Raw genomic sequence first — 13248 nt, 5'->3', positions numbered from 1 at the left:
GGCAGTGATTGGTGGGCGTGGGTGCCGTTTAAATCCGTTCCGTGGGGCCCGGAGGGGGTGGCGTGGCGGCCGGGCAGTCGAGTGGGGAGCCTCGGCGTGGCCGGGGGAGCGGCGCCGGCCTTGCTGTCCTTCGGGGCGGGTGGAGCGGCTCTGGGGTCCACTGGGTCCTCTGCCTCCGCCCGCAGCCGAGGCTGTGGGTCCCAGACCTCGGGGCTGCCCTTTCCCAGTGGGCTGGGGAGCTCTGGTTTGGGGGACAGGGTGTGCTGGCCGTGCACCTTCCTTGACCCGGTGTCGGGAACAGAGGATTCGGATCGCTTGGAGAATCACAGAACGGTTTGGGTGAGAAGGGACCTTAAGCTCATCCCGTTCCACCCCCTGCCGTGGGGAAGGACACCATCCACTATCCCAGGTTGCTCCAAATCCCGTCCAACCTGGCCTTGGACACTTCCAGGGATCCAGGGGCAGCCACAGCTTCTCTGGGCGCCTGTGCCAGGGCCCCCCCCCCCACGCTCACAGGGAAGATATTTTTCTAGTATCTAGTCTAACCCTACTTTGACTATCTGAGGTACCACAGGAGCAGTGTTCATGTGGTGTCATATAGGCATGACTGACCAAGTTCAGGGTGAGGCTCACTGGGACTGCCACAGCGACCAGGACAGGGTCAAAGTTACCAAGGCACATGTCACAGTCACTGTACTATGGGGTTATAGGCAATACCAGCTGCTTACCAAACATCTGCTGAGGGTAAGAGCACTCTGTGTGTATCAAGGACCAGCCTTCAGGGCATTGCAGTTCTTGAGGAGACCCCTGCCATGCAGCCAGGCTCACTCAGGCTGTCAGTTGGCTTGTAGTCAATTTCCATGTGTCAGGAAAGGAGTGCATGAGACTCCTCACACCCACAGCTTGCTTTGTTCCTTGATAAACTAGTCTTGGAAAAGCCACCCACTTTTCATGTGTCAGACACATGATCCATGTTCATATACTTGATACTCACTGTATCACTCTGCTCCTTTGTGAGTTTCCAGCGCAGTCCTTTGCTCTCATGCCACCACCATGCAGTAGTCCCGTGCCCTCAGCAACTCTTGGGGGCTTTTCAGAGCCACTGAGCTCTGGCTCAAGTGAAGCCCCCACTGAGGTAAACTCAGCAGAGCTCAGCACTGCAGCAGAGGAAAGCTTCCCCCAGCCACCAGGTTCCCGGAAAAACCTTTCAAATTCCTAAGTTTAACTCAAGAAAATCCTTTCAGATAATTCCACACCCATGTGCTGCTGTTGCGGGTGGAGCTGATGAACCCCTGGCCGAGGAAACACAGCAGTGCCAGCATCTGAGGGGATTTAAACCTGCTGCCCAAGGGCCACATGGGCAGGATCAGGCACATGGCTTGGGCTGCATGCAGGCAGCTCTGCTACATCTCCAGCAGAAAGACCTGGGTCATGGACAGCCAGGAGCAGAATTCTGTTCACAGGTCCAGTGGAGGTTTAAATCTGGGTCCCTTCGGTCCCCAAAACTGGTCAGGGCTGCTGCAGCTCCAGCCCATCTTGTTTCCTCCTGTCATTGCTTCTGTCCCCGGCCTGGGGCCTTCCTGAGGCTTGCTTGCTATTGGGTTGGGATCCTGTGGGATCCTTTCCCTGTGCATGTTAAGGCAGGGCATAGCCCAGCCAAAAATACAAGTTGGGTGCATACTAGCCAGGCAGAGCCAGAACACATCCCACTGCCAATGGAAACCTGGTTATCCTGTGGGGTAAGATCCTCAGCCAAAACTCCCATCCAAGTCTGCCCACGTCTCTGTGGAGGCTGGAATAAGCTGCCTGCTTTGGGACAGCTTCATGTCTGCCTGTCCTGCCCAGGCTTGGCACTGGGAAGCTGGCTTTTCCAGTTTCTGAAGCACTGCCATGCTGGTGCTCCTGGTGAGGCTCTTGGGAATCCCAGGCCTGCTGCAGGGGTGCAAGTCGCACCACACGAGCTGAAATCACCCCGGATGTGGGGGATGTGGGATAAAAGATGAGGAGAGCAACAAGTGCAAAGTGAAGCCATGGGTGTGCAGCAGGATCTGTGCCAGCTGTCCAAGCATTGAGGCAGAACTGTGGTCTCAGTCCTGCCCACAATCTAAGGATGCTGGGGGCCAGTTGGAGGTGAGAGCTCTGCAAGCTCTCCTTGGGCTCTGACATTCCCTCAGCAGCCCCTCAAATCAGGTAGAATGCAGGTCCTTGGCTCCTCCCACTAGACTCTGCTGTCTAGCTCCCGCTGGACTCTAGCTGCTAGCTCAAGAGCATCTGTGCCTGATATGTCCCTATTGTGAGGAGAGCTGGGTTTCTGCTTCCATCCAGCCTCTTTCCACAGCACTAAAAAAGCCTGCACTGCCTTTTCGAGCTGGAGCAGACCTCAGCCCCAGCCTGGCTTCTTGGCACTGCAGGACGGCCAAGAAGCCCGTCTGCATGGTATCTGGGGGCCTTTGCTCCAGGATTGCTTACCAGTCAGGAAGCCCCAGGGTCAAGAAGAGCAGCAAGGACAGGGAAGCATCATTCCTCAAACCCAGATGGACTGCTTTTCCCCATTTCCCTTCCCCAGGCTAAAACCTTATCCCTTCCTGTGGTAAAACAGGCCCAACTTGTTACTTCCCATAGCCAAGTGCCAGAAGCACTGGTGGGAGGCAAGATACTTCACTGCCTCTTCCTTTTTCCCTTTTTCATTACTAATGGCCAAGGTCAGGGAGAAATGTGCCCAAGAGCTGTTGCATTTATTTACTGGGAAAAAACACAGCAAGTTAAAACTTGGGGCTCTGCTGCCACTGGGGAAAGTACAAAGGAAAGCACAGAGCAACACGGCGTGGCAGAGCTCCTGAATGGAGAGTGAGAGGCAGTGTCATGCTGAGCTGCCAGTGGCCCCAGCCTGGGGAGTAGCTCCCTTGGCACAGCAGGGCTGCATGGCATGCACTGTGGTGGGGCTGTGCTGGTGATGCCTGCTGTGCTTGCACACCCACTCCACCTGTGTCTCCCTGTGTCCTGGCCATTCCTGCCTCTGCTGCTGGCACAGTGCCTGAGTGCAGGGTGCATTTGCAGCACCAGGAGTGGAAGCCAGTACCCAAGGAGAAATAAGAGCAAACAGCCTCGAAGGGCTCAGGGTGGGCTTGGCACACCTGATGAGGGTTCAACTCTAGAGCCAGATGATGTGAGCTGAGAACAGGGAGGTTAGGTTAGGGTTAGTGGCGTGTCTGTGGCAAAGGAGCCAATGGCTCACGGAGCCGTTACACAGCCCCTCATCACACCCAGGGACTGCATGTCACCCCCAGGCTAGAGTTACCATGCTGGGGGAGCAGTGAGTTGATGGACACGCTGGAGCTGCCATGACCCTGCTGCCTCTTGGGATGTCCAGTCGCCCCAAGGAGCCCAAACTCTTATGTCTGTCTGATATCGGATCCCACTGAGCCTGCATCCCTCTGCTGCTCTCCAGCCATTTTCTTCCAGTTCTTATTTGGTGGCCGATTTGATCTTGTGTATGGCATACGGGCTTGACTCCCTGGGCATCCAGATCTCCTCCCCACTGTGGCCCTGGTGCTCCACTGCTCCCTCCATAGCTGCCGTCAGCTCAGGGCTGAAGATGCTGTCAGTTGCCCGGTAGGTGCGGGTGAGGCGGCGGAAGGAGGAGTCTGAGGAGCTGTCATCAGGGACATCTTCATCCTGCTCATCCCGCAGCTTGGTCCTGCCCAGCTCCGAGCTGCTCCCCAGCTCTGGATCTTTGAGAGCCTCCCCCATCTCCTGGAGGAAGGTCGTTTTGGGGCTGATGATGCACAGCAGCAACATAAGGCCTCCTGAGACTCCACAAAGAAAGTAGAGGGCAACTTTCTCTGGGACACCTGAGGGGAAAAGAAAAGAAAGACACCAAGGTACAAACTGCTCTGCAGCCTGTATCAGTGCCTGCAAAGCCCCTCTGCCAGGCATTTGGGAATAAGAGGGGAGCAGGGATGCCCTCACCACCCAGGCTGCAGAGGCAGGACAGACCCTGCCCCACTGACCATGGAAGTGTTGCCTAGAGCCTCATCAGCACCCACCAGTCCTGAAATGTGCCTTTCCCCAAAGAAAACCTCCATTGGGATGGGGGTGAGGCAGAGCAGAGGAAAGAATAATCCTTTGGGGGATTAAATGAGTAATTTCCTCTGGCAAGGGAAATTTTTGCCTACAGAGAGGTGGTCTCTATCAGTACCTGCAGACAGGGCAGGAAGGAAAAGACCCAGGGCAGGAAGGAAAAGGGTAATCTGGCCTGTTAGAAGAGGAAGGCCCACAGGCAGGACTGTAGCCACACCATGACTCTTGGTGCTGTGGGATTTTGGGGCTTGTTCAACCTCTGAACTCCTGCCCTACCTGTCCACCCCAAACCCAGCATGGGCCCTACTCCTTTGTGTGCCTGTTGACCCTGCGGGAGAGGTCTGGGATCTGGCTGCCTCTGAGATGAGCCCTGGGTTGAGCTGGGGCCATCCGGGACCCCAGCCACCCCCAGCCTGTCCTGTTCCCCTGACTGCTGCATGAGACCCAGGGAGGGCACGTACCCCAAAGGTGGGCAAAAGCTTCCAGAGAGCTAGTAAAAACCATGCGGTCTTCCTGGAGCCTGGAGAACCTGGGGCCTTTGTACCAGCCACCTGCAGTGACAAGGGGGTGCAGGCTGAGACACGAGGTGCTCTCAGTGCTCCGTGTCCCGGCTGCCTACTCCTGCTTGTCCTTCCCCATACCACACTCCATCCTTCCTGCACAAATGCTCTGCTGCCTGCACGGATGACCCTGTGTGTCTTCCCCTCCCCTGCTCCAGCAGATGCCACCTCCAGCCCCTCAGACACGGGCACTGACCAAGGGATGGCTTCCACCATGGAACACAGGTGATAGGCTGGGGCTGGTACCAGGGATGCAGACAGGCCATGGAAGGGCTGGTTCACCCAAGCATGGACATGGTGCCACACTGTTTGTGGTGTAACCTCCCTTCCCCCACATTACCATGCATGTAGTCCGAGAGCAGGAAGGGGTCTGAGGTGTCAGGGCCCACCTCCTCCAGCAGTTGCTTGGGCACTGCAAGGAGAGCACACACCAAGCATCACCACCCTGCTCCTCCCCTGCAGCCCCTGTGTGCCTGGGGAGCCCCATGCCCCTGCCTGCCTGGCATGGGGTGGGCACAGCAGACACTCCACCAGTGGCCCCTGTGCCCCTGGCTCCGTGGGGAGCTCTCACCACAGGTGTAAGAGACTCGCAGCTGCTTCTTCATGCCGGGGAGGCATGGGTCCCCAAAGGTGGCCTTGTCAGCAGCCACGGTGCAGTTCCCCTTGCGGTGGCACTTCTTGGAGACCCTGCGCAGAGCGTCTGGAGCCACACACTCTGCAGAGACATAAGGCATGGACCCATGGGCAGAGCTGCCTACCCCTCCCTGCTGGGCATCAGCCAGCTGAGGCCATGGGACACAGGTACAGCCCAGTGATGGACTTGTGCCATACTCTCTGCATGGTTCCTGTCCCATTTCTGTCTCGAACCATATGCATACCTATATGGGGTCCTCCGGTGTTCAAGGCATCACACTCTGGTTTGCCCCGCAGGAATCGTCCATAACTTGCAGAATAAATGGCCAGGATGGATTTTGGTCGACACTGCAGCCTAAGCTTGTCATTCTCGCACACGGTCTTGACCCGATGGTTCCCTGGGGAGTGACATCACAGAGTGTCCCAATGCATCCTGAATCACCTCTCTTAGGCCGAGGGGAGGGTTGAAAGAGGGCTGCAAGGTACAGGAGTAGCCATGCTCTCCTTCCTGCCCCTTTCTGAGCAGCTGAGGTCAGGAAGAGCCCATGCAGTGTTGCCCAGACTGTGTTCCACCTCACCTGGCTGGCACTTGTAGGAAGCGATGAGATACTTGTGTGTCCCAGGGCATGGGTCTGGCCCAAAGACCTGGCTGTGCACTGAGAACTGGCACCACTGCTGGTCCTGGCACTCAGCCAGCAGCTTCTGGAGAGCAGAGTGGAACAGATGTGAGTTGGGTGAGAAGTCCTGAGGCTGTTCTCACCTCCTGTCCCTCAGTGCTATCACCAGGCTCAGGGAAATGGCCTGTTGCCCCACAGCTGCTCCTGCCCACCCCTGATGCAGACATGCCAATTCCAGTGCCCATTCCTGAACCAATTCCTCCCCTGCACCCACAGTGAGCTGTGTGCCAGCACGTCTGCTACCACCTGTGCTGGCATCCCAGTACCACACCACGCCGCGCGTCCCTAACACCTGTGCAGGTGCGCGCTGACTCTGCCCCGTGCGCTCGCGTCCCCGCGGTCCGTGCAATGTCCCCGCGCGGCCACAAGGTGGGGACAAGGGTTCACCCACGGGCCGGCCGGGCCCCACCGGTGACCGAGGTGGCCGCGGCCGCTCTCCCTCCTGCGTACGCGGCCAGCCCGCGGGTGGCCACGGCGGGCCCTCGGCTCTGGCAGCAGTCTCTGGGTAGCCCGGCCTCGGGTGGCTGTGGGACTCCCTGCCCCTATGTCCCCCTCTTTGTCCGCCGCCTCGTGACTCAGGCCGGGGATCCCAGCACCCAAAACGGAGCCCCTTCTCATGTCTCCTTCCCCTCCTCTGTCCCTGTCCCTCCTGCCCAGCTTAGGACTGAACCTCCCCTTAGTCTTCACTGGCTGCCAGAAGGGAAATTCACTAAGGAAACAGAAGTAATCTCTCTTCCCAGTTGCTGCCTGAACAGAGCTGAGCCTTGTCAGCAGCTCTGCTCTCTGCCCTCCAGACATCCCTGCTCCTTAAGCAGGAGCGGGTATCCCAGCCCTGTGCCAGCATGGCCACCCCACTGTTCACCCAGTATGAACCTGAGCTATACGGACCTGCTCTCACTTTCCAAGCACCTGTGCCAGGCCATACTCTCCATCCTGCAGGGAGGGGGACCCTCTGTGCTTGCAGGGTGGTTCATGGGGCCAGCCTGGTGCCATGCCAGCATGGTCGAGCTTGGTGCTTGCAGACCTCCTGGGACATGCAGGATCCCAGGAGGGGATGTATGGCTGGAGCTGGAGCAGGACCAGGCAGGAAAGCCCTGCGAGCTCCTTAGCAGGGCACTGGCTCCTCAGCTCTTCTTCCTCTTCTCCAGCTCATTCCCTTTTCCTGCAGGCAGCTGCAGTCACTGGCTTTGCTGCAGGTTTGTCCCAGCCCTAGCAAGGAGCTGGAACAGGGTCTTAGAAAAGCAGCACATGAAACAATGTCCCCATCGAGGGACCCAGGCATCAACTTTGGGGAGGTTCCATCACTTTTCTTCTGTGAGCCTCTGCTTTCCTACCCTTTCCCTGCACCAGCTGCTGCCATCAAACAGAGCCCCTTTGGTCCGCTTCATTAATCCACTCCCTGGGACCTGCCAGCACAGATGGGGGCTGCTTCTGGCTGGGGAAGAGCCAAGCTCTGTGCTAACCCCAGGGGATGCAGCCACAGGGATGAGCACAGCATCTCGTGGGGTCCTGTCTCACTTCGTGAGCCTAACACCTTGGCTACGGCAAAGCTCCTCTCCCAGAAGCCAGCCCCAGCTTCCAGGGCTTTCTCCGAGCTTGCTGCTTCCTGTGGGATTGCAAGCCAGCTCAGGACACAGCAGTGCCTCCCGCCAGGCTCCACTCTGGGATGTATGGCAGAACATCTCTTCCACCCTTATCTTCCAAATATGGTCTAGGAAAAGGGCCCCACAGTGAATCACAGATGATGCAAAACTGTGAAGAGCTGTTGACTCCCTCAAAGGCAGGGAGGCTCCACAGAGAGACCTCGACAAATTAGAGGACTGGGCAGTCACCAACCATAGGAATTTCAATAAGGAAAAGTGCTGGATTCTGTACCTGGGATGGGGCAACCCTGGGTGTATGGACAAACTGGGGAATTTGATGTTGGAAAGCAGTGCTGCAGCAGGGGCCCTGGGGGTCCTGGTCAACAAAAAGCTGAATATAAGCCAGCAGTGCCCTGGCAGCCAGCAGGGCCAACCATGTCCTGGGGGGTTCAGCCAGGCCAGGGAGGGGATTGTACAGCTCTGCTCTGCAGTGGGGTGGCCTCACCGTGAATATTGTGTGCAGTTTTGGTCACCACAATATAAGAAAGATATTAAACTATTAGAGAGCATCCAAAGGAGGGCAATAAATATGGTGAAGGGCCTTGAGGGGAAGCCTTATGAGGACTGGCTGAGGACACTTAGTCTGTTCAGCCTGGAGGAGTCTGAGGAAGATCTCATTTCAGTCTACAACTTCCTCGTGAAGGGAAGAGAAGGGGGAGGCACTGATCTCTCCTCTATGGTGACCAATGACAGGACCCAAGGGAATGGGCTGAAGTTGTGTCAGGGCAGGTTTAGGCAGGATATTGGAAAAAGGTTCCTCTCACAGAGGGTGGTTGGGAACGCCCAGCCAGAGAAAGTCTCAGCACCAAGCCTAACAGAGTTCAAGAAGCTTTTTTGAGTCTTTGATTCTGTGATTCTGTAATCCTGATGCTGGTGAAAACCTCCTCAGGGCACGGGGAGGCTGCATTGCCTGCAGTCCCCCAGCCTAAGCAGACAGCTCAGTGATGCGGAGACAGAGGGATGTGCAGCCCGGCCCCTGGGATCCCTCCCTTACCAGGTGGGCAGTGGCAGACGTGCATTCAGTGCTCTCCTGGGAGGCATTGTTGGGGCTGGGGCAGAGGTTGGCGCTGGGCACACGACGCCCATAGAAGGCACCGAGGATGCTGATGGTGGTTTTGCGAGGGCAGACGATGAGAAGCTGCTCTCCATCGCAGGTGTGGGCAGTGTGATTCCTCAGCACCTTGCGCAGGTACCCTGGAAGAGGAAAGCAGGGGAGGCATTGTCCAAAGGAGACATCAGGGCCACGGCAGTGGTGGCACTTGGGCACCCAAGTCCTGGTGGCAGTGAGGATGTCTTGAGATGAGGCACTTATGGGGTGAACAGGATCAGAGCAGGACAGCAGCAGAGAAGATGGGCTTGTAGCAAACCTTGCATACAGCATTGCTGCTGAGAGCCTGGAAAGCAGCACGGAATAGTTGAACTGGTTAGCAACAGGAAGGGAAAGCGGGAGGCAGTACAGCAGGTCAGAGAAGATGGGGAAATCCCATAAGGAGTCATCAAGTGTTTAGAGAAAATCAGGCTTGTTATGGAGCCATGGTGGGGAGAGAACAAGGGTGAGCCAGAGATGGTCCCCCAGTGATGATCCCTGGAGTCAGGGTGAGGCGGATGCGCTCTGTCACAAGTCTGTCACAAGCTGAGCCGTGAGCCGGATGAGAGAAAGGTCCAGGGGCTGCTGCAGGCTCCCACAGCTGGCTGGGTCAGTATGGATGAGCGTGAGCCACAAAGTCATCACCTGAGCCCAGCTGGCCTCAGGTCTCTGCTGAAGAAGCCCAGTGTATTGGTCCAAACCATTCCTGGCCCACAGCCCTTTCAATGGGCGCTGGCTCTTCCCTCCTTGAATTCCCATCACAGAATGCTTCTCTCTTTCAATCCCACCTACTTTGTGTCCCAAACTACTGCCCCTGTTGTTTTCCCTACAGGAAACAGGGGGACAGCAAAGTGGGACTGTCCTGCCTGGCCTCTCCAAGGGCTTAACATGTAGCATTGCCTCCAGTTGGCATTGGCTGTACTGGGTGGGCAAGGAAGCTGTTTTAGTAACAGCTCTTCAAGCTGCTAGGTGCTCTGAGCAGGCACCAGTTGCTGGAGAAGGCCGAGGAAGCAAGAAAAGCTGACAAAATGTAATGTGTAGGCCCTGAATGAAGCCATTTGTGGTTTTGAGTAAAAAAAAAGCAAAGGGAAAGCATAATTTTGAGGCTTGGGAGATGGGGACAGGGCAACATAGGGCTTCCGAGCATATTACAGACCCCAATCCCCAGCTGTAGGGTCTTTGGAGGAACTTGCACCTCAGCCCCAGGCCAGTGCTGGGCCCCAGGGCAGGACATGTACCCTGTCCCCCAACTCCCTGTGTGTCAAACTCCCCCAAACCAAGACAAGAAGGTGCGAGCACAAGCTCCCTCCCCTTCTGTGCAAACTGGTGCCAGGCTCAGCAGCACAAAGGGCCCCTTTCACCTTCAGTGCTGCCACTAACCCTTTGGCATCTGCAGTCAGCATCCCTCCCTGGGATGTCAGCGGGTGCAGCTGGGAGCTGCCTCCAGCTCGGAGTAAATCTCTCCCTTGGCATTATCCCTTGCAAGCTGGGATGAGCAAGTGGGTGGCCACAGCATCCCAGAAACAAGCCCTCAATTGCTTCTCTGCATGCTGGAGGAGAAAGGAAAGGAGAGGTAGAGGAGGGTAGATGGCAGTAGACAAAGTATTCTAGCCAGGTCAAAGCTCCAGTGCAATGCAAAGATGCTCTTTGAATGGCACGGTGCTGGACCAGCCCCTTGGGGTGCGGTGCCCACAAAGAGGGGGCAGGACAAACCCTGTCCTGTCCCTCTCCTCTGGTTGCCCCGTATCACTGGATGCTGGGGGCTGTGAGGGGCACAGGACCCTGCCCAGGCTGCCAGCCCCCATCCCCTTCCTCTGCATCTGCTGCAGCAGCCCCACAGCTGCAGCACCAGCCCCACACCTGGCAGCAGTCAGGCTCTCCTGAAGGTTTCAGAGCCACCCCAGCCTTGACTTCTTCCTGGCACTGACTCCAATTCCACCTGCCCATACCCGACACTGCTGGATGTAGGGCTGCTTAAACCCCCCACTGCTGGGCAGCCCTGGATGCAGAGGGCTCAGCCAAATCCTGGGGATGGTGGGGAACTCAGGGGAGAAATATGAGAAGAAATGGGTTTCCCCAAATCCAGCCTTGAGGCAGGCACCCTGTTCTGCTGTCATGCCAGCTGGCAGCACCAGTGGTTTGTATTTTAAAACTGAGGCTTGAACACTGCAGTGGGGGCTGAGGTTTCTTCATCACACTATTTTGGGCCAGTGAGCAGTTGTGAAGATGTTTTTTTGGGTGGAGCCATGTTGAGGAGGCTGTAGGCAGACTTTGTGAGTGATTTGTGCCAGTACAGCTGACTCAGTCTCCGGTGCTGTGGTTGTGCCGTTAGCTCTGCCCAGATGAAATCACATCCTCCTCACCGCAGCCTGCCCTGCAGCATCGCGCTTTCACCCACCTGGGCCCGGCTGAGCAGAGGGAAGGTGTGCATGGCTGTTCCCAGATGATCCCTGGGGAACGCCTGGTGCCCAGCCTGCCTGCACCTGTCCTGTCTGTTCAAAGAGCTGGGGCACAAGGGATCCCAAATTTCTGCCTTGTCTACATCTATAAGGCTCACCAGCATGGCCCTGGGTAGAGCCTCTGACCCTTGCCGTGTCTCGTGGCAGGGAATCTTGCAGCACCCCTACTCACGAGTGGCACTAGCTGGGGCACAGCCACCACCTCCATCCAGGCACCAGGTACAGCTTCAGCCCAACTCTTCCCTCCCCTTCTCAGAACAGGGAAGGCTGGCAGGGCAGCCCTGGGTATTCCTTCAGCTCTACACACTGCCCAGCACCGAGGACATGAGTGTTGTGGCTGGGGGGTGCTCAGCAAAGCTCAGGAACTGGCTTGATATTTGTTTCTTTACTTTTCTGTCTCCAAACTGTCCATGGGAGCACAGCAGAGCTGGGGAGCCACTCTTACGCACACCAGGGCTGTGGGATGTGTGCGGTGTGTTTTCGGAGAACAGCCCTGTGTGGGGATAAAGAAATCCCAAAGTTTTGGGGAAACTCACTCTGGCCTGCCATGGTTTATACCTCACTTGTCCCTACCCCACCAACCTGCTGTCACTTCACCCTCCCATCATACCAGTGCAGTCCTCAGCATCCCCCACCTCCCTGCCTTCACCCTGACTCACCGGACAGCTCCGGGCTGGCCTCCAGACGCACAGTGAAGCAGAGGAAGACCATGGTTACTGCTGGCCGGACCAGTCCGGCCATGGCACAACCGCTGTGTCCCACCCGGCAGCCTGTACCAGCCGGGGCCTTGGCGGCGGGTGGTGCCCGCGGGGCTGGCACTGCAGGGGGACAATGGCTCGCTTCTCTGCCCTGCTGAAGTCCCGAGGCTGGGCGGGCACATGTGCACTCACTCTTAGCCTGCTGCCCGGGGCCAGAGGCTGCTCGGGACAGCTGGGTCACTCTCAGCACAGGAACACTTCTCCCAGGGCACCCTGTTACAGGTGATCTGTGCCTTGGCATCCCATTGCTGGCAGAGAAACTTTCAGCCCCTTCCCTCCCACCTCTTTTCCCCCTAGGCAGAGGAACAAGGCTTGGCAAGGTTTCCAAAGTACTCCCAGCTTTCTCCCAGACATGGTGAGGCAGAAATCCAGATACATATGTGCTGTAATCTCAATCTCAGCAAATGTCCGGCAATTCACTCTGTGAGGAAGAAGGGAAAGGCTCCCTGAACTGCCTCCCAGGCGGTTGTTCTTGCAGAAAAGACAAACACCCTTCCTGCACCCAACACTGTGGGAAGGGACCCCTTTGCAGCCACACTTCTGCCCCACACCCTCTGTGGGGTGAGGTATTGGGCACTCCAGCACTTTGTGAGGAGGGCACCGAGTCATACCATGCCTCCCACCTGCAGGACTTGAATTCCTGCCTGCTGCTTCAGCTGGAGGGAAATGCCATGGACTGGAGCTGCTGGCTCTGCACCCAGCTGAGATCAGCAGAGACAGCAGCAGCTGGCAGTGCCAGGAGCCATCACAGCTCCCAGAGGCTCAGCATTGCCCAGGCAGGGGCAGCTCAGGAGGCTGTGGCAGCAGCAGGGACTGGCACACATCACCTGGGGGTCCACAGCAGGAGCTGAGTGATGGGTGTCAAGCTCGTGATGAGGGTGCTGTCATGGCCCTGTGGGGCACTCACAGTGCCATCAATACATACCTCTTGATCATGAGAGTGTGAGTCAGTGTCCTGTCCCATTGAGTAGAGTTCCAAGTTCTCCCAAAATTTTGATGGGCAGAAAAAATATGCCCCCCATCTCCCCACCCCTGCAGCCCCCAGTGTTAGCACCACCCTGGGCTGTGTAGCAGGACCAGGAGAAACATCACTGTTGGGGCACCTCCTCCAGGGGTCTGCAAAATCTTTTCCCATCCTAATTGCCTTGGGGGGTGGAATGCTGTCTGATCAGGGTTTGCTTATTCTGGGGAAAGTTGGAGCTTCTCTGAGCCGGGGGCGAGGGAAGCGGGGGAGGGACAGGGACTGAGTCAAGCATTGGGGATCCCCATTTTGTGCAGTGGAACCAGCTATGTGGTCTGGGGGTGCAAGACAGGTCTTGCCTAAGAGTTAAGCCCATGTGTGCTGGGAAAG

The 13248-nt window shown here is 57.1% G+C and overlaps 1 protein-coding gene across 2 annotated transcripts; it reads right to left on the bottom strand.

Annotated features, from left to right (window-relative positions):
• Window positions 1–2711: 2711 nt before the first annotated feature.
• Window positions 2712–12024, bottom strand: LOC104691581 (protein eva-1 homolog C-like). Of its 2 annotated transcripts, XM_010403133.4 has the most exons (8): window positions 11799–12024; window positions 8588–8787; window positions 5852–5975; window positions 5519–5671; window positions 5212–5355; window positions 4981–5052; window positions 4542–4631; window positions 2712–3851 (listed from the first exon to the last, which is right to left on the bottom strand). In XM_010403133.4, exons 1-8 carry the CDS (start codon window positions 11878–11880, stop codon window positions 3466–3468), a joined length of 1251 nt encoding a protein of 416 aa, XP_010401435.1. In that variant the 5' UTR covers window positions 11881–12024; the 3' UTR covers window positions 2712–3465. The 2 variants fall into 2 exon arrangements, with proteins under 2 accessions (XP_010401435.1, XP_010401436.1); XM_010403134.4 differs by lacking the exon at window positions 4542–4631 and having other exon boundaries at window positions 11799–12020.
• Window positions 12025–13248: the final 1224 nt, after the last annotated feature.

Source organism: Corvus cornix, chromosome 4A, assembly GCF_000738735.6.
Source record: "Corvus cornix cornix isolate S_Up_H32 chromosome 4A, ASM73873v5, whole genome shotgun sequence".
In the NCBI taxonomy this organism is placed as follows: domain Eukaryota; kingdom Metazoa; phylum Chordata; class Aves; order Passeriformes; family Corvidae; genus Corvus; species Corvus cornix.
The sequence above is the reverse complement of the archived record's forward strand: the minus strand, read 5'-3'. Positions and strand labels throughout refer to the sequence as shown.